General features: G+C 70.5%; 5 protein-coding genes across 9 annotated transcripts; 3 read left to right on the forward strand and 2 right to left on the reverse strand.

Annotated features, from left to right (window-relative positions):
* Positions 1-1,192: 1,192 nt before the first annotated feature.
* On the reverse strand, positions 1,193-3,807 carry LOC115614751 (putative nuclease HARBI1). Of its 2 annotated transcripts, XM_030502048.1 has the most exons (3): positions 2,774-3,807; positions 2,545-2,683; positions 1,193-2,083 (listed from the first exon to the last, which is right to left on the reverse strand). In XM_030502048.1, exons 1-3 carry the CDS (start codon positions 3,287-3,289, stop codon positions 1,692-1,694), a joined length of 1,047 nt encoding a protein of 348 aa, XP_030357908.1. In that variant the 5' UTR covers positions 3,290-3,807; the 3' UTR covers positions 1,193-1,691. The 2 variants fall into 2 exon arrangements, with proteins under 2 accessions (XP_030357908.1, XP_030357906.1); XM_030502046.1 differs by having other exon boundaries at positions 2,545-3,807.
* Positions 3,808-3,926: 119 nt separating this feature from the next.
* Positions 3,927-6,778, forward strand: LOC115614768 (RNA-binding protein 4B-like). 3 transcript variants are annotated; one of them, XR_003993844.1, is made up of 5 exons: positions 3,927-4,027; positions 4,220-4,641; positions 5,410-6,108; positions 6,272-6,358; positions 6,594-6,778. XR_003993844.1 is itself a non-coding variant. In XM_030502083.1 (4 exons), the coding sequence occupies exons 1-3, from the start codon at positions 3,939-3,941 to the stop codon at positions 6,099-6,101; spliced, it is 1,203 nt and encodes a 400-aa protein (XP_030357943.1). In that variant the 5' UTR covers positions 3,927-3,938; the 3' UTR covers positions 6,102-6,108; positions 6,272-6,615. The 3 variants fall into 3 exon arrangements, 2 of the variants coding, with proteins under 2 accessions (XP_030357943.1, XP_030357935.1); XM_030502083.1 differs by having other exon boundaries at positions 6,272-6,615; XM_030502075.1 differs by having other exon boundaries at positions 5,410-6,615.
* Positions 6,779-7,007: 229 nt separating this feature from the next.
* On the forward strand, positions 7,008-8,385 carry ZNRD2 (zinc ribbon domain containing 2). 2 transcript variants are annotated; one of them, XM_030502100.1, is made up of 4 exons: positions 7,008-7,069; positions 7,227-7,357; positions 7,816-7,891; positions 8,072-8,385. In XM_030502100.1, exons 1-4 carry the CDS (start codon positions 7,054-7,056, stop codon positions 8,365-8,367), a joined length of 519 nt encoding a protein of 172 aa, XP_030357960.1. In that variant the 5' UTR covers positions 7,008-7,053; the 3' UTR covers positions 8,368-8,385. The 2 variants fall into 2 exon arrangements, with proteins under 2 accessions (XP_030357960.1, XP_030357968.1); XM_030502108.1 differs by having other exon boundaries at positions 7,227-7,285.
* An 803-nt stretch (positions 8,386-9,188) lies between these two features.
* Positions 9,189-17,746, forward strand: EHBP1L1 (EH domain binding protein 1 like 1). Its single transcript, XM_030502343.1, is given in 19 exon segments — positions 9,189-9,332; positions 10,546-10,603; positions 11,024-11,119; positions 11,202-11,255; positions 11,521-11,711; positions 12,272-12,399; positions 12,484-12,561; positions 12,642-12,748; positions 13,045-13,193; positions 13,778-13,826; positions 13,913-14,092; positions 14,094-15,254; positions 15,438-15,492; positions 15,608-15,633; positions 15,954-16,074; positions 16,644-16,743; positions 16,839-16,912; positions 17,347-17,461; positions 17,534-17,746. Coding segments are annotated over 19 exon segments (2,934 nt in total). The 5' UTR covers positions 9,189-9,228; the 3' UTR covers positions 17,622-17,746.
* A 273-nt stretch (positions 17,747-18,019) lies between these two features.
* LOC115607256 (signal-induced proliferation-associated protein 1-like) lies at positions 18,020-21,405 on the reverse strand. Its single transcript, XM_030484386.1, has 9 exons — positions 20,898-21,405; positions 20,490-20,570; positions 20,306-20,452; positions 19,827-19,896; positions 19,616-19,703; positions 19,242-19,340; positions 18,973-19,042; positions 18,816-18,888; positions 18,020-18,715 (listed from the first exon to the last, which is right to left on the reverse strand). The coding sequence occupies exons 1-9, from the start codon at positions 21,329-21,331 to the stop codon at positions 18,566-18,568; spliced, it is 1,212 nt and encodes a 403-aa protein (XP_030340246.1). The 5' UTR covers positions 21,332-21,405; the 3' UTR covers positions 18,020-18,565.
* Between the last annotated feature and the right edge of the window lie 249 nt (positions 21,406-21,654).

Below are 21,654 nucleotides of genomic sequence, written 5' to 3' on the forward strand. Positions count from 1 at the left end.
GCTCCGGGCGCTGCAGCCGCCGGTGCCGCCGCCGCGGCGGGCGGGCACCCGCAGCGCGCCCCTGACGCTGCGCCCCGGCACAACAAGACCTCGGGTGGCACCGGGCCACGGCGTCTGCCATGAGGTGTCCCTGCGGCTGCAGCCGCCGCTGGGCTGCGACATCGCGGCGGACACCGGGCCCGACCTGCTCGGTGTGCGGGAGCTGTACCGGGAGCTGGGCAAGGCCCTTCCCAGCGAGCGGCTGCGGTTCCACGGGGAGGCTCTGGTTGAACCCGCAGCCACCGCCGCGGATCTGCTGCCCCCGGGTGACACCGGCGGTGGGACACCGCGGCTCCGGCACCCCCGGCGGCAGCGGCAGCCCGGCCGCCTCTTCGACGACTACCTCGAGTTCGTCACCGCCACCGGCTCCGACTTTCTCCACTCTATTTTCCACCTGCGCCGTGAGGAGAGGCCGGCGGGAGCCCCGGAGCCGCAGCGGGTCCCGGCAGCAGCGGAGCCGTGTGGGAAGGGGCTGCTGGAACCAGCGCCAGTGGAGCCGCACGAGAAGGGGCTGTGGAAGCCGGTGCTGCTGGAGCAGGCACCGGTGGAGCTGGCGCAGCTGCAGAGCCGCCTGCACCGGCTCTGGGCCATGCTGGGCGTCCCGGAGCACGAGAGGCTGGCGATGGCGGTGAAGTACGGCACCGGCGAGGCCCTGGCGCGGCTGGACGCGGCGCTGGAGGCCTGGGAAGCGGCAGCCGATGGCGTCCTGCGGCGGGAGCTGCTGCTGGCACAGCTGGAGCAGCTGGAGGAACACGGCTCCGACCCCGGGCGCTTCTTCCGCCGCGGCCCGGCGGCGGTGTCGGCGCGGGCGGCGGAGGCGCGGGCCCGCGGGCGCCTGCACGCCGCGCTGGCCCGCTGCGAGGAGCGGCTCGCGGAGGCGTTCCGGTGCCTACGGGAGGGCTTCGGGGACGCGGTGACGTTCCGGGGGCGTCCCTACGGTGAGAAGATGCGCCGGGACGTGGTGGAGATGCTTTACCGGCTGCAGCAGCGCCGGCGCGCCGCGGCCCTCCAGGCTGCCCTGGGGGGGACCCCGCCCCGGCCCCCCGCCCCGGCGGGTGCTGACGTGCCGGGGTGTCAATAAAGCACAGGAGGGGGCGTTGCGGGGTGTTCCCCTCTTTTGGGGGAGTCCCAGCACCCCCAGTCCAGGCACAACTGCTGAAAAAATATGTTTATTCACCCCGAAACGAGCGTGAAATTGGGGGGTAAGGAGGGGTCAGTGCTGAACGGGGGGCACAGCAGCTCCTGGAGGGACAGGGACCCCCCTCTTTGTCTTTGTAGGGGACAAAAGACCCCCCTCACAGCAAACAGGGGGACCCCCTTCTTGTAGGGAATGGGGATCCCCCCTCATAGCAAACAAAGGGAGCCCCATGTTGTAGGGAATGGGGACTCCCTTCTCGCTGGGAAGGGGGGGGGGACCCTCCCCACAGCAAAGGGGAAGAAAGGGGACCCCCCCTCTTCATCCTTTTAGGGAATGGGGACACACCCCTCGTAGCAAATAGGGGGACCCCCATCCTTGTAAGGAACGGGGACGCCCCCATGCAGGGGCTGGGGCTGTCCCCCACTCTCATGTCCCCCAAAACCAGTGGCCAACACAAAGCCAGGGTCAGGTGTCCCCAAGAGGGACAGAGCCCCCCCCAGTCTTGTGGGGGGTCTCAGCCGAGCCCGTCCTTGACCTGCTGCACGATGCGGGCCCGCACGGCCCGGGCCTCGCTGGAGATGTGCCCGGGGGGCGCTGGCAGCGGGAGCTCGGGCTCGGTTTCGGGGAGGGGGCTCCCCTCGGGCAGCTCCAGGGGCATGTGTCTGCGCAGGGCGATGTTGTGCAGGATACAACAAGCTAAAAAGATCTGACAGACTTTCTGGGGGGCGTATTGCAGACACCCCCTGCCCTTGTCCAGGCAGCGGAACCGCAGCCGCAGCAGCGCCAGCGTCCGGCGCAGCGCCGCCAGCGCCTGGTGGTGCAGCGCGTTGTAGCGCTCCTCGGCCGCGCCCCGCGGCGCCGCGATCGGTGTCATCAGCCACGGCTTCAGCGGGTAGCTCCGGTCACCTGCGGGGGCACACGGGGTCAGAGGGGAGGGGGGACCCCCGGGGAAGGTGCCGTGGGGTGACGGGCTGCACATGCAGTGGGGAAGTTGGGTGTTCGCCGCTGGGGTTTGGGGGTTCTCTGGGTCTGAGGGTTGCACCCAGACCTACAGGTCACCCCTGAGACCCCCCGGGTCATCCCCAGACACTCAGGTCTCCACTGGGATCCCTGGGTCACCCCTAAACCCTCTGGTGGTCCCCAGACCCATAGGGCTCCCCTAGACTTACGGGTCTTCCCTAGACCCCCAAATCACCTCCCAGGCCCCCAAGTCACCTGCAGACCCCAAGATCATCCCTGAGACCCTCTGGTCACCCCTAGACCCTCTGGCATCCCCCAGCTCCCCAAGTCATCCCCAGAGCCTCAAATCCCCCCAGACCCCCAGGTCCTGTCCCCCCCCCAGGCCATCCCTCTGCCCCACACCTCACCCAGCAGCCAGGCGCCGTCGGGCCGAGCCCCCTCCAGCAGCCGAGCCAAGGCCGAATTCTCCAGGACGGCGGCGTTGGGGCAAGAACCGGGGAATTTGGCCACAACGTTGGTGATGGTGCCGGCGGCGTCGCACACCACCTGCATGTTCATGGAGTGGTAGTTGCCGGCGTTGCGGTACGCGGGCTCGTTCTCGGAGGGTGCCCGCAGCGCCACGTGCATGCTGCCCACCAGGCCCAGCACCCCGGGGAAGGCGCCGGCGGCCGTGCCGGGGTGCACCGGTGTCGGGAAGGTGATGTACCGCGCCGCTCGCCGCTGCAGGGCCTCCAGGAACTGCGCCAGGCAGTTGGACATGGCCGACTGGCTGATGCCGGTGCTGTCGCGTGTGGCTGTCTGGAAGGAGCCGGATGCCAGGAAGGTGAGGGCGGACGTCACCTTGACGGCCACCGGCAGCGCGTGGCTGCGGCCCGTCAGGCTCTCCAGGTCGGCGCCCAGCTCCCGGCACAGCCCGGCGATGGCGGCTTTGTCCAGCCGGTACCGCCGCAGCACCTGCTCCTCGCTCAGGTCCAGGAAGGAGCAGCGCGCCCGGTACACCCGGTGCTCCGGGTAGAACCGGCGGCGACGGCCCCGCTTGCGCCGGGGCGATGGGACCAGCCCGGGCCCCCCCACGGGACCGGCCGGTGCCGCCTCCCCCGCCCCGGCGCTGCGCTCCCGGACCCGCCGCAGCAGCAGCACCGAGTCCGACATGGCCCGGGGCGGGGCTAAGGGGTGGAGGGGCGGGGCCAAGGGCGGGAGGGGCGGGGCTATGGTCAGAGTGGGCGGAGCGACGACCGGTGGGCGGGGCTAAGGGCGGGAAGAGCAACGGTGCTGTGCAGGGAGGGGCGTGGCCTAAGGGGGCGGAACTAAGGGTAAAAGTGAGAGGCCTGCGATGAAGGGGCGGGGCTCCAGGAGAGGGGTGGGGCCTGGTGCAGGGCTCCCATGGAGAGGGGGCGGGGCAGGCCCGGTTGGGTCAGGTCGGTCCCGGCCTGGTCCCAGTCGCGCCCCGGTGGCGGCGGGGCCGCGGGTCCCGGTAAGGGCGGGTGTTCCCGGTGAGCTCCGCGTGTCTGCTGCCTGCGCGCTCCGCCCGGCCCCGGCCCCGCTGACCCCGCTCCGCCGCTGCGGCCGCTCCGACCCCGCCGGGCTCCGCGGCACCGCCAGGCCACAGCCCCGCCCCCCGCCCGCGATTGGCCACCGCTGCCGTCACGTGCCCGGGGAAGCCCCACCTCCGGCGCGCCGAGACACGCGATTGGCAGGCCGGGCGGGCAGGCGCGCGCCGACAGTGACGTTCCCTGGCGCAGTGCCCCGTGGCTTCTCGGCCAATCGTTTGGCGCCGTCCCGCCCATCTCCGCCAATCAGCATGCGCGGTGGGCGGGACAAAGAGCGAAGCCGGGGCCGGAGCCATTTTGTCGCCGTCACCGTCCCGCCGAGAGGGAGCGCGGGGCCGCGGTGAGCGCGGGGCCGGGCCGGGGGGGGCTCCGCGGGGTGGGGGGGTCCCAGCGCCGGGGTGCGCGCGGGCGCCCCTCGCTTCGCCCGCGGCTCCGTGGGCCCGGGGCGGGCAGCGGAGGGTCCGCGGCTGCAGGGAGCGGGCGCTCGGTGGAGCCTCCCGGTGAGACGCGGCTCCCCCCCCCCCCCGGCCAGGCTGTTCGAGATGGTGAAGCTGTTCATCGGGAACCTGCCGCGGGAGGCGACGGAGCAGGAGATCCGCTCCCTGTTCGAGCAGTACGGGAAGGTGCTGGAGTGCGACATCATCAAGAACTACGGCTTCGTGCACATCGAGGACAAGACGGCGGCCGAGGACGCCATCCGGAACCTGCACCACCACAAGCTGCACGGCGTCTGCATCAACGTGGAGGCCAGCAAGAACAAGAGCAAGGCCTCCACCAAGCTGCATGTGGGCAACATCAGCCCCGCCTGCACCAACCTGGAGCTGCGCGCCAAGTTCGAGGAGTACGGCCCCGTCATCGAGTGCGACATCGTCAAGGATTACGCCTTCGTGCACATGGAGCGGGCGGAGGACGCGGTGGAGGCCATCCGCGGGCTGGACAACACCGAGTTCCAAGGTGATCCGCGCCGGGGCTGGGCTGGGCAGCGCCGGGCTGAGCGGGGCAGGCGGGAGCCGAGGCTGCGGGGGGGGAGGCCCCGCCGCGGTGCTGCTCCGTGAGGGGCTTCCGTCGCCACGGAGCCGGATCTGCCGCCGCTCGCGGGGGACTGCTCGCGCGCGGTGCCTGATGCCGTGAGGGGAACGCGGCTCCGGGCGGGCAAGAAGCTGACGTGGGGCTTCAGAGAGAGCCGTGTCCCGGGGCCGGCGCTCCCGGCAGCGCCGCGCTGCTCCCGTGCCCGGGTGTCCCCGGGGCCGCTGTCCTGCGGCTCGGCGGCGCCGTGGTTTGTAGGGAAATGAGGAGATTTGTCCCCGGAACGGCAGCTTTGGCGCCAGCCCCACGCCTGGCGCCTCTCCCTGGGCTCGTGGTACAGGCGGGACCCGCCAGGTGCTCGCTGCCGCCAGCAGGTGGGAATCTGGGGCAGGAAAAAAGGGGAATAGAGGGAAAACGGGAGCCAGAGAAGCGCAGGCAGGCCCCGGTGCCGAGCTGACAGCGCCCGGCGCTGCCGTGTCGGTGCGTTCCCGTGTCCCGGTGCTGCCGGGGCAGCTCCTCTGCAGCGCTGCCCGGAACCGCGGCGAGCCCCTGGGTGCTGCGGGATCCCTGGTGCGGACTCCCCCCCGCCCGCAGCGGCGTCGGGGATCCCGGGGCATGGTGCCGGCCGGTGCCGGCCGCACTCCCCGGTGCCGGGGTTAACCAGAGCCTCTCCCCTCTCGCGTCTCTCTCCTCAAGGCAAGCGGATGCGCGTGCAGTTGTCCACCAGCCGGCTGCGGACGGCGCCCGGGATGGGAGACAAGAGCGGCTGCTACCGCTGCGGGAAGGAAGGGCACTGGTCTAAGGAGTGCCCGGTAGATCGCCCGGGGCAAGTGGCGGACTTTGCCGAGGCCTATAACGAGCAGAACGGAGCCGTGCGCACTCCCTACACCGCGGGCTATGGGGAGACCGTGTATTACGATGAGGCGTACGGCGGGATGGCCGACTACTACAAGCGCTACCGCGTCCGCTCCTACGCCACGGCCTCTGCGTACGACGCCTACGCGGAGCAGACCATGGCCCAGTACTCCCAGTACGCCCAGTACTCCCAGGTCCAGTCCTCGGCCATGGCCGCCACCACAGCCATGGCCAGTCGCATCCCCACCACCTTAGACGCGTACGATAGAGCTCTGCTGCCGACCCCGGGCGCGGCGGCCGCCGTCGCCGCTGCCGCCACCGCCGCCGCGGCGGCCGCCTCCTCCACCTATTACACCCGGGATAGAAGCCCCCTGCGCCGCACGGCCGCCGCGGCCACCACCGTCGGAGAGGCGTACACGTACGAGCGTGGGCAGCTGTCGCCGGTCTCCTCGGTGGCCCGGGCCTCCCTCTACGACATGCAGCGGTTCGAGCGGGACCCTTACGGGGAGCGAGCGCGGTACTCTGCCTTTTGAGCCAGAGGTGAGCGCTGCCGGAGCCCCGGTGCTACAGACGGCAGAGCTCGGCTCCCACCCGCAGCCGCGGTGTTCACTGGGGACGCTCGGCTGATACCGGGCACCGCGGCGGCCGTCGGGGTCCGTCTGGGGCTGCTGGTGCTGGCGGGTGACGGCTCTTCCCCCGGCAGGAGGCACCGCCGCGGTGGAGCACCGCGGAGCACTGGGGACCCGCCGCTGCCGCTGGAGGCCCCCTCCCTGGGACGCCACCGCGTCAGGTCAGACGTGCCCCGGGCCACCGCCGCCGTCACCGCCGCCGCCGCGCTCCCTCTCCCGTCACCGGGGCTGCGGGGGGGAGAACGCGGATCCCCCCCTTCTCTTGCACCGGAGCGGGCACCGTCGCCACCGTCACCGCCGCGTCCCCGTCTGTCCCGCTGTCTGTCCGGCCGGCCGTTCCCCCCCCAGCACCGCTGGCGGCCCCGGCCCCTCTCTCACCTCTCTGCTCTCTTCCAGGTCCGGCGGCCTCGGACGGAGCCCGTGAGCCCCCTTTTTGTACGGAGCTTCCCTCTCACTCCCCCCGGGGCTTTGCTGCCCCTTCCCCATGGATTGGGACCCCCCCTCACACCCCTTTCCCTCCACGGGTGTCCCCCCCTCACCTTTTTCCCCCATTTTCCAGCAAAATAAAGGTTTTCACTGACTCTCCTTGTCCGCTTGGTCCTTTCGGGGGGGGGGGGGGCTCACTTCAGGCCAAGGCTGAGGTTGGGGGGGTGTCACGCAACGCTTGCACACCCCCCCCTCCAGGCGGAACCATCGCGCCGGGTCACGGGGGTGACTCGGCCCCGTTTCGGTCTCGGACCCTCGGACCCTTTTTGGCGCCCGCGCTTTATGTTTTGTTTCCGCCCGGACGCTCGTTTGGAGCCAGGCTCCTGCGTCGTGACGTCACTTCCGGCGCGTCGCCGTCTCCTCAGCGACCATGGCGCTGAACGCGGGTGCGGGCGGCGGCGGCCGCGACCCCCACCCCCCCCCGTGACCCCCCCCTCCGAACCCCCCCCCTCCGAAACCCCCCCGGGCTCCCCCCCCCTTCCGGTGGCTGCTGTGACCGGTGGCTCCGGTAACCGGTCCCCCCCCCTTGTTCGTGTCTCGCAGGCGCGGAGCCGGCCCCGGCCGCGGCGGAGCTGGAGGCCCGGCGGGAGCGGCAGGAGTGGGTCAGCCGCGCCATGGGGCAGCTGCTGCTGCGGGGGTACCGCATGCTGGGCCGGTGCTGCCCCCACTGCGGGGTGCGCGACGGGGCGGCGCTGGGAATGGGGGGCGCGGGGGGCGTGTCCGAGGATGTGGGGCTGGGAGCAGGGTTATGGGGTGGGAACGGAGCCTTTGGGGCTGCGGGGTTGGGTTCGGGGCTATAGGGCTGGATGTGGGGCTGTGTTCGGGGCTATAGGGCTGGATGTGGGGCTGTGGGATGGGCTGTGGGGCTGGGTTCGGGGCTATAGAGCTGGATGTGGGGCTGAATTCAGACCTGTGGGGCTGGGTTCGGGGCTACGGGATGGGCTGTGGGGTCGGGCAGGGGGCACGGGGATCTTGTGTTTAGGTATCCAGGGCTGGGATTCAGAGCTGTGGGGCTGGGTTCATGGCTCTGGGGCAGGACCGTGGTTGGGTCTGTGGGGCTGGGAATGGGGCTGTGGAGGCCGTGCTGACCCCCTCCCCCTGCCGTGTGCCCCCCCTTCCACCCCCCCCCCAGACCATCCTGCTGCAGGACAAGGACCAGAAGCTCTACTGCGTGTCCTGCCAGGACCTGGACTGCGACGGCGGCACCGGTAGGGACGGGGCTGGGAGTGGGGCTGGGAATGGGGGGATGGGGGTACTGGGGATGGGGTTGGGGGGCTGGGGATGAGGGGTTGGGAATGGGGCGCTTCGGACAGGATTGAGGGGGCTGGGGCTGGGAATGGGGCTGGGAATGGGGCTGGGGGGGTCTCACCCTTCCCTCCCTCCCGCAGCACCGGAGCCCGCGGCCGCCTCCTCCCCGCCCCCCCCGCGCCACCCGGCCGCCCCCCGGCCCGAGCACTGCGAGGGGGCAGCGACGGGCTTACGGGGGGCCCCCCCCGGCCCCCCCGAGGCGGCGGCGCTGGCGGCGGCGCGCGCGGCCGTGCTGGACAAGCTGGGCTGGGCGGCGCGGGAGCTGCCCCGCACGGCCTCCGCCGAGGGCAGCGCCCAGCTCTGCGCCCTGGTGCGCGCCTGCGCCGAGGCGCTGGGGGGGCTGCAGGCGCTCGCCCCCCCCGGCAGCCCCCCATAAACGCTCTGACAACCGCAACCCCCTGCCCTGCGTCCCGCTCCTCTTTGGGGGGGGAAGGGGGGGGAGGTTGGGCTATGGGCTGAGGTTTGGGGGCTGGAGGGGCTGTAGGATGGAGCTTTGGGGGGTAGATTTGGGGGTGCTCTGGGGCAGGGCTGAATATATGGCCCAGAGGGGGCTATATAACCCTGAAAGGGGAATATATGGCCCGGGGGGTGTCCTATGGGGAAAGCAATTACATCTATGGCTTGGGGCGGTCAATATATCCCAAATATCCCAATATATCCCAAAAGAGAGAGTTCATGGCCCTTGGGGGTAGATACATGGCCGGGGGGGGAATGTATGGTCAGGGGGGTGTGGATATATGGCCCGGGGGGGGCCTATGGGCAAAGCAATTACATACAGGGCCCTATGGGGGGGCTGTATGGCCCAAGGGGGGGGCTGTATGGCCCAACGGGGGGCTGCATGGTCCTATGGAGGGGCTGTATGGCCCAAGGGGGGGGCTGTATGGCCCAACGGGGGGCTGCATGGTCCTATGGAGGGGCTGTATGGCCCAAGGGGGGGGCTGTATGGCCCAAGGGGGGGCTGCATGGTCCTATGGAGGGGCTGTATGGCCCAAGGGGAGGGCTGTATGGCCCAAGGGGGGGCTGTATGGCCCGGGAGGCGGGTCTATGGCCCGGGGGGGGGATGAAGCTCCTCCCGCCCGGCTCCAGTTTCCTGCCCGGGCAGGACCGGGCCGCGCCCAGCGCGGGAGCGGGGGGGGGTGGCCCCGGTCGGTCGGTCCCGGGGCGGGGGGCGGGGGGGGGGCAGCCCCGGAGCTGTCGGCAGCGGGACCCGAACCCGCGGCGCTGCGGGGGGGGGGCGATGGGGTCGGTGTGGAAGCGGCTGCAGCGCGCGGGGAAGCGCGCGGCCAAAGTGCGCTTCGTGGCGACCTTCGAGGAGCTGCTGGTGGAGGGAGGCAGGAGCTGGTGAGACCCCGCCCCCCCCCGCCCCCCCGGGGCTCCCCTAATCTTCGGGTCCCCCCCCAAACCTTGCAGGACCTACCAAGACCCCCCCAAAACCCGCGAGACCCCCCCCCAGACCCCGGGATACACGCGGGATCCCCCAAACTGTGGGACACCCCCCCCGGGACCCCCCCAAAACCCGCGGGACATTCCAGGGACACCCCCCCCCCGCCCGGATCCCCTCCCTATGGGGGTTCCCTATTTGGGGGGGTCTCTTGGGGGGGGACATGGAGGCCCCGCCCCGCCCCCCTCCCCCCCCCGCCCGCGCTCCCGCTTTCGTTTTGAGTTAAAAATGTCCATAAATGGGGCCGGGAAACGGCGGCTCCGGGGCTAAAAATAGACCCCGGCCCCCCCTCCCCCCCCATTCGCCCCCCCGCCCGGAGGTATCCGGTTTCCCCCCCCCCACCTCCCCCACCCCAAAGCACCCGCACCTGCCGGGGGGAGGGGAGAGTCTAGTGCCCCATAGGGTGCCCCCCCCCCCCCCGTGGGGCGCGGTCCCGGAGGCGCTGGAGCAACGTGGGGTGACTCATGGGGGGGCAGGGCCGTGGGGCGGGGGGGGCGACTGTAGGGGTGTAGAGGGGTCTCTACAGGGGATGCAATGGGGCTGTTATAGGGACTGGAGTAGGGGTCAGTATAGGGGCAGCTACAAGGCTGCAGGGGGGTCAGTATAGGGGTGCAATGGAGTTTACATAGGGGCAGCTATAGGGCTGCTATAGAGGAGCAAGGGCGTCAGCATAGGGGTGCAATGCGGTTTATATAGGGACAGCTATAGGACTGCTATAGAGGTGCAAGGGGGTCTGTATAGGGGCAGCTATAGGGGCTGCAGCAGGGAGGCTATAGGGGCTGAGAGGGGGACAGTATTGGGGTGCAGTGAGGTCGGTATAATGGTGCCATGGGGTCTGTATAGGGGCCGCCATAGGGCTGCAAAGGGGTCAATATAGGGGTGCAGCGGAGCAGCTATAGGGGTGCAAAGGGGTCTGTATAGGGGCTGCTAAAGGGGCTGCAATGGGCCCTATAGCGGCTATAGGGGCTGCCAGGGCCGTTACGGAGCCGGAGCCGTTATCTATGGGGCGGCCCCACAGCCCCACCCTGCACCCACGGGGCAGGAGGAGCCGCCCCACAACCTGCGGGGGGACTGGGGGATGCCCCCATCCCTGACCCCCCCGGCCCCCCCCAGGCAGCCCGACAAGCTCACGGTGGTCTGGACCCGGCGCAACCGGAGGGTCTGCTCCAAGGTGGGCTGGGGGGGGGCGGGGGGGGCCCCGGGGGGGCGGTGGTGTCCCGTGGGGTTGGGGCTGCCGTAAGGATCCATGGGGCGGGGCGATTTGGGTGCCGGGGGAGTGTCTGTATGACTGGGGGGATCCGTGGGGTTGGGGGGGTCCCGCGGGGTTTGGGAGGTCGTTTGGGGGGGGCATGGGGCAGAGGAATTTGTGAGTGTCTGAGTGGGAGGGTCCATGGTGGGGTCTTGGGGGGCCCTATGGGAGTCTGGGGGGAGTCGGGGGGGGGACATAAAGGGTTTCAGGGCTGTCTATGGGGTTCAGGGGATTTTACGGGGGGCAGTTCAGGGCTGTCTATGGGGATTCAGGAGGGTCTCTGGGGGGGTTTGGGGCTCGGGGGGGGCTCTGGGGCCGGGGGGGTGCTGACGGGGGGTGCAGCCCCACAGCTGGCAGCCCGGCATCGAGAACCCGTACCGGGGGATGGTCGTCTGGGTGGTCCCCGAGAGCATCGAGGTGGTTGTCACCCTCTACCGGGTGCGTGCCCCCCCCCCCCTCCCCTCCCTTGGGATCCCCGCTCGTGCCCCCCCTCACTGTGTGCCCCCCGGGACCCCCCCAGGACCCCCACGCCACCACCTACGATGACAAGGAGTGGAGCTTTCTCATCGAGAACGTGAGTGGGGGGAGCCCAGACACCGGGTCCCCATTGGGGTATGTGGGTTGGGGGGGGTCCCTTGGGGGATGGGGAGGTCCCCTGGGGGATGGGGGTCCTTTTGGGGCTCTCCTGTGGGACATGGGGGTCCCCTGTTGGGGCTCCGCTGGGGTACATGGGGGATCGCCTGTTGGGGGTCCCATGGGAGATGGGGGTCCCCTGGGTGATGGGGTCCTATTGGGGTTCCCCTGTTGGGGTCCCCGCTGACTGCACCCCCCGGCCGCAGGAGTCGCGGGGCCGCCGGTCGGTGGTGGCGGGGGCGCCGCTGGACCTGGGCCGCCTGGGGGGGGCCGCGGCGGCGGCGGGGGGGGGGCCGCTGGCCCTGGCCCTGGCGCTGCGGCCCCGCTCCCGCAGGGTGGTGGCTGCGAGCCTGCGCCTGCGCCTCAGCGCCAGCGTCCTGCATGAGGGGCACCCCACGTGAGCGGCATGGGGGCTCGGGGGCGCTTGGGGGGCTTGGGGACATTGGGGGGACGCTGCAGGCTTGGGGACATTGGGGGCTGGAAGCACACTGGGGGGCTTGGGGACATTGGGGGGATGTTGGGAACATTGGGGGAACATTATGGGGGGATGTGTTGTGGTCTTGGGGACATTGAGGGTTGGGAGGGACACCGGGAGGTTGGGGACATGGAGGGGTTGGGAACATGGGGGACCCTATGGGGGTGTGGGGGTCTTGGGGACATTATGGGAGTGTTGGGAACCTTGGGGCCATCGGGGGGACATGGGAGTCTCGGGGACACAGAAGGGGTGTTGGGGGCACTGGGGGTGTGGGGGCATGGGTGGGTGATGTCAGGGGGATCTTGGGGATCCCTGGGGATCGTGGGGAGCCATTGGTGCCACTGGGGGTGGCAGCAGAGGGGCCACGAGTACTGAGGCGTGTGCCATGGTGTGCCACGTGTGTGCCACGCATGTGCCACGTGTGTGCCATGGTGTGCCGTGCGTGTGCCACGGGTGTGCCACGGTGTGCCGTGCGTGTGCAGGGAGGAGGACATGCAGAGCGTGGCGAGCCTGCTGAGCCGCCCGGGGGACGTGGCCGACCTGGGCGACTTTGAGAGCGACCCCGAGGAGGAGGAGGAGCCGCGGGGGGGGCCCCCCCCCGCCCCCCGAGGTGGGTCCCCAACACCCCCCCGGCCCCCGTGTCCCCCCCAGTGCCATGGGGGTGCCCTGACCCCCCCCCGTCCCCGTACCCCAGAGTCACCCCGGGAACTGCAGGCACTGCCTGAGGAGGAGGAGCCGGAGGAAGAGCCAAAGGGGCCCCCCCCGGGCACAGGTGGGTTTTGGGGGGCTGGGGGTTGGGGGATCAGGACCCTCAGCCCCCCCCCAAGTGTCCCTGACCTGTGTCTCCCGCAGGCCCCCCCATAGAGGAGGGTGATTGTGGGGACCCCCCCTCACTGAGGGTACAAATGGACCCCCCCGGCCCTGGGGGTGAACAACTCCCCCCACAAAAGATGGACGTGGTGAGTGGGGTGGGCTTGGGGACCCCCTTGGAGGGGTACAGGGTCTGGGGTCACCTTGGGGGGCTTAGGGACCCTCTATGTGGGGTGGGGGGCTTGGGGTCCTTTATGGACTGGAGGCGGGGGTTCAGCGACCATGTGAATGGGGGGGTTTCCCATATGGTCTGGGGGGGTCACCACTGCTGGGGGGTGTTTGGGGATCCCATCCGTGCTCGGGGGGGTCCCATAGGGGCTGGGGGCACCCCGCGCACCCCATCCGTGCTCGGGGCGGGGGGTGTGTGGTGCTGACGCGCCGGCAGCCCCCCCCCGGGGGCAGCGGGGCGCTGCTGCGCTGGTGCCAGGCGGCCACGGCCGGGTACCGCGGGGTCCGCGTCACCAACTTCAGCACGTCCTGGCGCAGCGGCCTCGCCTTCTGCGCGCTCCTGCACCGGCACCGGCCCGAGCTCCTGTGAGCCCCGCCGCGGGCGCGGGCAGCGCGGGGACAAGGGCGGGCGGGGGGCACACGGGGGTGTGGGATGGGGGACACGGGGACACCCTGAAGAGATGTGGGGGACACCTGGGGGCATGGGGCGGGGAGATGGGGACAATGGTGGGAGAATAAGGACATGGGATGGGGCTCACTTGGGACATGGGGGGGTCACCCTGGGGCCATGGAGGGGAGCACTTGGGGATATGGGGGGACACCAGGGGACACGGGGAGTTCCCCGGGGACATGGGTGGGGGAGACACCCTGGGGATGTGGGGGGTCACCCGGGGGACATGGGATGGGACCCTAGGGACATAGGGGAGAACATGGGGAAGACATTTGGGGACATGGCGGGGAGACAGTGGGGATGTGGGGGGAAGGCTGGGGGCATAGCTTGGACCCTGGGGACATGGCGGGACACGGAAGGGAACCCTGGGGATGTGGAGAAGGACATGGGGTGACCCTGGGGACATGGGGAGAGATGGGGACATGGGGGGGAGTAACCCTGGCGGACCCCCCCCGGGGACCCCTGAAGGGACCAGGCTCACCCCATCCTCCTCCTCCAGTGACTATGAGGCTCTGGACCCCCTTGACATCCGGGGCAACAACAAGCTGGTGAGTGGGGGGAGCCCTGGGGGGTGTTGGGGTGGGGGGGGTTTCCCGATACCGGGCTCCCCTCCAGCCCCCATTGTCCCCCCCAGGCCTTTGACGCGTTCTCTGCGCTGGGGGTGCCGCGGCTGCTGGACCCGGCGGACATGGTGCTGCCGCCGGCGCCCGACCGCCTCGGGGTGATGACCTACCTGAGCCAAGTGCGGGCCCGGCTGCAGGAGCCCCCCCCCCGGCACTGCGCAGGGGGGGCTCCCCTCCCACCCCCACATCGGCTCCATTGAGGGGGGGTCCCCATGGACACCCCCAGACCTGCAGCCTGGCAGTGGCCAAGTGGGGCCCCAGTCGACACCCCCAGACCCACAGCCTGGCTCCCTTAAGAGGGAACCCCCAAGAACACCCCCAGACCCACATCCTGGCAATGGCCAGGGGGAGCTCCCATGGACACCCCCAGACCCACAGCCTGGCAATGGCCAGGGGGAGCTCCCATGGACACCCCCAGACCCACAGCCTGGCAGTGGCCAAGTGGGGCCTCAATCAACACCCCCAGACCCTGGCTCCCTTAAGGGGGAACCCCCAAAGACACCCCCAGACCCAGACCCTGGCTCCCTTAAGGGGGAACCCCCAAAGACACCCCCAGACCCACAGCCAGACACTGGCCAGGGGGGGCCCCAATCAACATCCCCAGACCCACAGCCTGGCAGTGGCCAGGGGGAGCTCCCAAGGACACCCCCAGACCCACAGCTTGGTGCCATTAAGGGGGAACCCCCAAGGACACCCCCAGACTCCCAGCTTGGCACTGGCCAGGGGGAACCCTCAACTATACCCCCAGACCCACAGCTCAGCACCATTGAGGGGGGGAACCCCTCAGAACCCCCGCTTGCTTCTGTTGAGGGGGGGCCCCCATCGACACCCCCAGACCCAGAGCTCAGCACCACTGAGGGGGCCCCCCCCTCAAACCCCCAGCCTGGCTCCACTGGGGGGGAGCCCCCATTGACGCCCCTGAACTCCCAACTTGACAGTGGACAGGGTGGGCCCCCCTCAGTCCCCCAGCTTGGCTCTGTTGAGGGGGGAGCCCCAGGGCCTTCCCCGCACCCTCAGCTCAGCACCATCGAGGAGGGGTCCCCCTCAGATGGTTCCATTGAGGGGGGGGCCCCCCGGCACCCCCCAGAGGCCCTGCTTGGCCCCAGCCGTGGGGGGCCCCTTCCGGACCCCGCAGCGTCAAAGGACGCTGGTTCTGGCCCCCCCCGGGGGTGCTGGTGCCCCCCCCGAGGCTGCACCGCGCCGGTGGGGGAGGGACCCGCTCCCCCCCGGGGGCTCCCCCCGGCCCCGCGCCCCCCCCCCCGCACCAAAAGCTTCTCTCAGCTGCGCGACGCTGACCTGCTGCGGAGACGGCGCCTGGAGCGGCGCGGGGACGCCCCCCGGGACCCCCCCACGGTGAGAGACCCCCCCCAGGGACCCGGCCCGGGTCACCTCTATGAGCCTTTTATTATTAAGGCTCTGCCTTAATGCGGGGGGGGGGGGGGGGGGCTGTCATTGTATGGTCTACCCTAATGCCCTCCCCCCAGTTACTGCCCCTCCCAGTGGGCGGGCCCCTGACCCCTCCCCCTCTCTCTCCAGGGTGATGGGGACACCGGGACCGCCCCCGTGGCCCCCCCAGCCCGGCCCCAGCCCGGTGAGTGGGGGGGGACACGGGGGGGTCATGGGCATGGCCGCGGGGTCACCGCCTCGTGCCCGCCCCCCCGCCTTGACCCCCCCTTTTATGTGTCACCCCCTGACCCCCCATACAGAGACCCCAGCAGAGGAGGAGACGCCGGTAAAGGGGGGGACAAGGGGGGGACATGGCTGGGGGGGGACGGGGACAAGGGGGGTACATGAGGGAGACAAGGACATGGGGGACACGGGGGGACACGGAAGGGGACGTGGGGCTGGGGACGGTGACATGGGGGGGCTGGGGTCAGCGGGGGGGTCGTGCGACAAGGCGGGGGGACATGAGCGACACACGGTGGGGGGACAGGGGAGTTGTGGAAGGAGGTGGGGACATGGGCTGGGACGGGGACGCGGGTGGGATGGGACATGGGGCAAGCCGGGGTCGCACGGGGGGACAACGGGGACACCGTGTCCCGCCGGTGGCAGCGGCTGCGCGACACGAGCCAGTTCGTGGTGGCCGAGCTGGCGGCGCTGGAGCGGGAGCAGGAGCGGGTGGACGCTCGTGCCGTCACCCTGGAGCGGGAGCTGCGCGGCCTCATGCAGTCGGGTACGGGGGCACCGGGACATGGGGGGGACACCGGGACATGGGGACTCGAGTGGGGACATGACGGGGGGGGGCGCATGAGGAGTGGGGTATGGGGAGGGGATTTGGGGACCTGGGGTGGGGACATAGCGAAGGGACTGGGGGGGGGGGGACACGGAGCTGGCCCCTGGCAGGGGACATGTGGAGGGGACATGGGGACACGGGCACCGGTGGGGGCTGCCCTGCGTGTGTTCCCGTGTCCCCCTCCTGTCCCTAGACCCCCATGTCCCCCCATGTCCTCATGTGTCCCAATGTCCCCCCATCCCCATTCCCCAGTGCATGTCCCCTGTCCCTCTACCCCCCATGTCCCCTTCTCCCCACATATCCCCCATGTTCCCCCATGTCCCCATATTCCCCATGTCCCCATGTCTCTTGTGTCCCCCCGTATCGCTGTGTCCCCATGTCCCCCCTGTCCCCATATCCCCCCGTGTCCCTCCATGTCCCCCTTGTCCCCGTGTCCCCCCGTGTCCCCCGTGTCCCCCGTGTCCTCCGGTGTCCCCCGGTGTCCCCATGCCCCCTGCTGGTGCCCGCAGGCGCGGACCCGCCGCGGGAGGAGCAGCTCATCCAGGAGTGGTTCTCGCTGGTGAACCAGAAGAACGCGCTGCTGCGGCGGCAGGACCAGCTCCAGCTGCTGTGAGCGGGCACGGGGGGGGCCCCGGCCGGCCCGGGGGGGTCACTGCCCCGCTGACACCCCCCGTGACTCTGTGTGTGTGTGTGCCCCCCCCCAGGGCGGAGGAGCAGGACCTGGAGCGTCAGTTTGAGCTGCTGAGCCGGGAGCTGCGGGCGATGCTGGCCACAGACGGTGGGGACACGGGGGGCACACGGAGATATGGGGGGACATGGGGACACAGAGAGACATGGGGGGACACGGGGGACATGGGGGGACGTGGGGGGATACGGGGAGACACAGGGACATGGGGGACATGGGGATATGGGGGGACACAGAGGGACATGGGGGGGGACATGGGAGAGATATAGGGGCACATGGGGGGACATGCAGACCCCCTGGGCTGGGGACATACCAGGGGTGGGGACCCCCTGGCTTGGGGACAACTGGGTTTTGGGCGCCCCCCTCCCAAGCATTAGGGGACCCTCTGGTTTAGGGAGAGGCTGGCTTTGGGGTCCCCAAGGGTGGGGGTACCCCGTGGCCTTTAGGGACCCCCCTGAGCTCAGAGACCCCCGGGTTTGGGGCAGCCTAGCTTTGGGGGCCCCCCATTGATTTGGGGTCCCCCCCAGACCAGCTGAAGTCCTCGGCCCAGCGCCAGCGGGAGCAGCTGCTGCTGGAGGAACTGGTGGCTCTGGTGAACCGGCGCGACCAGCTCGTGCGGGACCTGGACTGGCGCGAGCGGACGTGAGCGGGGCCCGGGGGGGCCGGGGGGGGCCCGGGGGGGCCGTCCCGCCCTGACCCCCTCCCTCCCCACAGGGCGCAGGAGGAGGACGCCCGCCTGGAGCGAGGCCTCAACCAGCGGCGCCGCAGCTTCGCCCGCAGGGAGACGTGTCACATCGCATGAGGGACCCCCCCCGGACCCCCCCGGCACCCACTCCGGAGGGACCCCCCCTGAGGCCCTCCCGGGGTGATCCCCCACCCCCGCAGCCGCTGGCACCCGGCAGCAATAAAGGAGACTTGATGCGTGGACACGGATGGGGGATATGGGGGGGGGTCCAGAGGATGGGGTGTGGAGGGAGTGGGGGGATATAGGGGTAGGGCTATAGGAGATGGGGGGCTATAGGGGGGCTATAAGGGATGGGGGCTATAGGGGGTGGGGGTTATAGGGGATGGGGGGCTATAGGAGGCTATAGGGGATGGGGAGCTATAGGGGGCTATAGAGGATGGGGCTATAGGGGATGGGGGGCTATAGGGGATGGGGGGCTATAGGGTTCCATCTGCCTCCCCCATGGCAGCTGAGGCTGAGGAGTCCAAAGGCTTTATTGGGGGGGTTGTCCCCAGCGCGGCCCCTCCTGAGGGGGCTCCAGTGTCACACGGGGGGGGAGGGGGGACACGGGGGTTGTCACAGCTTTGGTTTCACAGTTAGTGGGGGGCGGCCGGGGGGGGGGCAGAGGTGAGTGTGAACGGGGGGAGTGTGAATGGGGGGAGTGTGAATGGGGGGGAGTGTGAATGGGTTGCGTGCACAAGGTGTGAGCGTGCACAGGGTGAGTGCGCACGGGGGTGAATGTGCACGGGGGTGAATGTGCACGGGGGTGAATGTGCACGGGGGGGTGCATTGTCAGCATGCACAAAGCGAGTGTGCACAGGGTGTGAGTGTGCACAGGGTGAGCGTGCACAGGGTGTGAGCGTGCACAGGGTGTGAGTGTGCACAGGGTGAGCGTGCACAGGGTGAGTGTGCATGAGGGTGCAAGCATGGCCGTGCCCCAGATGGGAGGGTGCTGCCTGCAGCCCCAGGGTGCCGGAGGTCCCCACCGGGGGTTGGGAGTCCCGGGGGGTCCTGGCAGGTCCCTACGGGCCGGGGGGGGGCTCCGGGGGCTGCAGCAGCCGCGTCACTCGGCTGAGCCGCGCCGCCGCGTCCTCCTGCTCCTGCTGCAGCCGCCGGTTGCTGCGACGCAGCGTCCGCACCTCGGCCCGGAGCCGCTGCTGCGCCTCCTGCTCCTGCGCGGGGGGAGCGGGGCGCCATGGGCATGGACCCACAGTGCCCCACAGAGCCCCATGGGCCCAGAGAGCCCCCCCCAGAGTCCCCCCAACCTCCCACCTCCTGCAGATCCTCCTGCAGCCGCTTCAGCATTGTCTCCAACTGCGCCACCTTTTCCGAGAGGCTGCGGGACCTGGGGGGGGGACACGGGGCTGGGGCCGTGCCTGGTCCCCCCGACCCCTCATAGACCCCCCCCCCCAACCCCCCCCATCCATACTCATCCTCAGGGCTCCCCTGGCTCAGGCTCTGCTGGGCCTCAGTGCTGGGGGGCTCCGGGAGCTGCTGCCCTGGTTTGGGGGGAATGAAGATGTGAGACCCCGCCATGGGGGGGGGACCCTGAGACACCCCCATCACCCCTTCATGAGCCTCCCATCCCTCCAGCCCCCTCTGAGACCAAGACCCCAGAACCCCCAGAACCCCTCAGCCCCCCGTGACACCCCAGGCCCCAGTGACCCCCCCCCAGCCCCTGTGACCCCCCCAGCTCACCCCCCCGCTCCAGAGCCTCCAGGATGCCGCTGCAGGCGGTGGCCAGGCGGGCGATGGCCTCCCACTCCTCCTCCTGGGGCTCCCCGGTCCCCGAGAGCACTGGGGGGGGACATAGCCGTGGGGGGAACACCCCCAGGGGACACGGGCACCCCCGGGGGATGGCGAGGGTCCCATGGGACACGGGACGGGGGATGGGGACACCCCCAGGGGGCGCGGGATGCGGGATCAGGACGTGGGAGAAGGAAACAGGTTGAGGGAGAAGGGACGGGGAATGAGGCGCGTGGGACACGGGACAGGGAGCGGGACATGGGGGGGGCAGAAGGGAAGGGGTCTGGGGGCACGGGGGGGCACGGGGGGACACGGGGACCACTCACGCCTGCCCAGCGAGTGCCGCAGCGAGGGGACACGGGGGGGTCCAGGCTCAGGGGGGGTCACGGGGCCACCGGCATCCGGGGGGGCTCCCTGGGGGACACAGAGTCAGTGGGGACACGGGGTCATTTGGGGGCATGGGGTCAGTTGGGGACACAGGGTCACAGGAGGGGTCACAGGGGGTCACGGGGGTCATGAGGGGTCACGTGGTCTCACCGTGTCACGGGGGGGGGAGGGGCTGTGGTGCGGCAGCAGCAGGTCGGGGGTGGAGTCAGCCAGGGGCTGCCTGCAGGGTCACGGAGGTCAGAGGTCATGGGGGGGTCACGGGGGTCCCAAGGAGTCAGGGTCATGGGGATTTGGGGGGGCCCTGGGGGGGGGGGGTGTCCCAGAGCTCTTGGAGGGGCCCCGGGGCTTTGGGGGGGGATCCAAAGGGATTTATGGGGACTCCATGGATCTGGGGCTCCAGGAGTATTGGGGGTGTCCCAGGGGATATGGGGTGTCCCATGGGGTTTGGGGGGTCCCAGGGAGTTTGAGGGGGTCACAGAGGGTTTGGGGTGTTTCAGGGGGTTTGGGGTGTCTCGGGGGTTTGGGGTGTCCCAAGGAGTTTGGGGGGGCTCCCAGGGGGTTTGTGGGGTCCCAAGAGAGTTTTGGGGGTCCCAGGGGGTGGGGGGTTCCCCTCCGCCGGGCTCACTCACGGGCTGGGGGGCCGGTCGCTGGGGGGGGGGCTGTCCTCGGCCAGCGCCAGCGAGCGCAGCAGCCGCAGGGTGTCGGGACGCAGCCCCGCCGGGGGGGGCCCCGCCTGCCCCCCCCCGCTGCTGCCGCCGCTGCCCCCCGAGTCGCTGCTGCCCCCCGAGTCGCTGCTGCCCCCCGAGTCGCTGCTGTCCCCGAGCGCCCCCCCGGGGCCCCCCCCCCGTTCCCCGGCCCTGCTCCAGCGACAGCGCGTACAGCTCCGAGAAGCTCCTGCGGGACACAGGGGGGACACGGGGACGGACACGGGGACGGGGTGTCCTGGGCCTGGCTTCACTTGGCTCCATGTCACCCATATTCCGCCGTTCTCCCCCAAAAGCCCCATTCTCTCCATTGCATCGAGCCCCCCACAAGCTCCCACACCCCTGAAATGCCCCCCCCAAACTCCCTGTTCTCTCCTTTATACCTCAATCCCCCCAACGAACCCCCATTCCCCTCCCCAAGCCCCCCAATGCCTCCCGCATCCCCCCATTCCCCACAATGTCCCCAATGTCCCCAAACCCCCCAATGTCCCCCCCAACATCCCCCCACTCCCCGCACCGTCGGGGCCGTCCGTCGCGGTCGGGGGGCAGGAGGGTGAGGGGGGCCTTGGGGCGGCGCAGGAGGGCGCGCAGGCGGCGGGGGGGCAGCGCGGGCAGCGGGTGCTGGGCCACGCGCAGCAGGCGGGCGCCGGGCCGCAGCCCCGCCGTCTCGGCGAAGGAGAAGCGGGTGACGGCGGTCACCACCCCCGCGGCGTCCACCGAGAAGCCCGGGTGCCCCCCGGCGCCCCGCGGCAGCGCCAGCTCCCGCGCCTCGCACCCGCGCGTCACCGCCTGCGGGACACCGGCACGGGGGCGCTGAGCGGGGGGCACTGAGCATGGGTGACACAGCTCTGACCCACGGGTGACACAGCTCTGACACCCGTGGGTGACACAGCTCTGACACCCATGGGTGACACAGCTCTGACCCACGGGTGACACAGCTCTGACACCCATGGGCAACACAGCTCTGACCCACGGGTGACACAGCTCTGACACCCATGGGCAACACAGCACTGACCCACGGGTGACACAGCACTGGCACCCATGGGTGACACAGCACTGACCCACGGGTGACACAGCATGACCCTGTAGTAACCCCAAGTCTGACCCTTGAGAACCCCAACACTGACCCCAGAGGGCACGAGCACCCCCATCCCTGCTCCATTTCCCCCCCCATTGTCATCCAATTGCCCCTATTGCTCCCCATTGCCCCCACAGCCCTGCCCCATTGCCCTCTTGGCTCCCTATTGCCCCCCATTTCCCATTGCCCCATTGTT

Source organism: Strigops habroptila, chromosome 1, assembly GCF_004027225.2.
Source record: "Strigops habroptila isolate Jane chromosome 1, bStrHab1.2.pri, whole genome shotgun sequence".
Taxonomy (NCBI): domain Eukaryota; kingdom Metazoa; phylum Chordata; class Aves; order Psittaciformes; family Psittacidae; genus Strigops; species Strigops habroptila.

Coding starts and splice junctions, on each gene's coding strand:
- LOC115614768 (XM_030502075.1), top strand. CDS start 3,939: ATGCGCGGTGGGCGGGACAAAGAGCGAAGCCGGGGCCGGAGCCATTTT. Junction 4,028..4,219: donor AGAGGGAGCGCGGGGCCGCG/GTGAGCGCGGGG, acceptor CCCCCCGGCCAG/GCTGTTCGAGATGGTGAAGC. Junction 4,642..5,409: donor GGACAACACCGAGTTCCAAG/GTGATCCGCGCC, acceptor TCTCTCCTCAAG/GCAAGCGGATGCGCGTGCAG.
- LOC115607256 (XM_030484386.1), bottom strand. CDS start 21,331: ATGGGTGTCAGAGCTGTGTCACCCGTGGGTCAGAGCTGTGTCACCCAT. Junction 19,043..19,241: donor GGAGGCTCTGGAGCGGGGGG/GTGAGCTGGGGG, acceptor CCCCCAAACCAG/GGCAGCAGCTCCCGGAGCCC. Junction 18,889..18,972: donor CAGGGGAGCCCTGAGGATGA/GTATGGATGGGG, acceptor TCCCCCCCCCAG/GTCCCGCAGCCTCTCGGAAA.
- ZNRD2 (XM_030502100.1), top strand. Junction 7,358..7,815: donor GGTGCTGCCCCCACTGCGGG/GTGCGCGACGGG, acceptor CCCCCCCCCCAG/ACCATCCTGCTGCAGGACAA. Junction 7,892..8,071: donor GGACTGCGACGGCGGCACCG/GTAGGGACGGGG, acceptor TCCCTCCCGCAG/CACCGGAGCCCGCGGCCGCC.
- LOC115614751 (XM_030502046.1), bottom strand. CDS start 3,289: ATGTCGGACTCGGTGCTGCTGCTGCGGCGGGTCCGGGAGCGCAGCGCC. Junction 2,084..2,544: donor CGACGGCGCCTGGCTGCTGG/GTGAGGTGTGGG, acceptor GTGCCCCCGCAG/GTGACCGGAGCTACCCGCTG.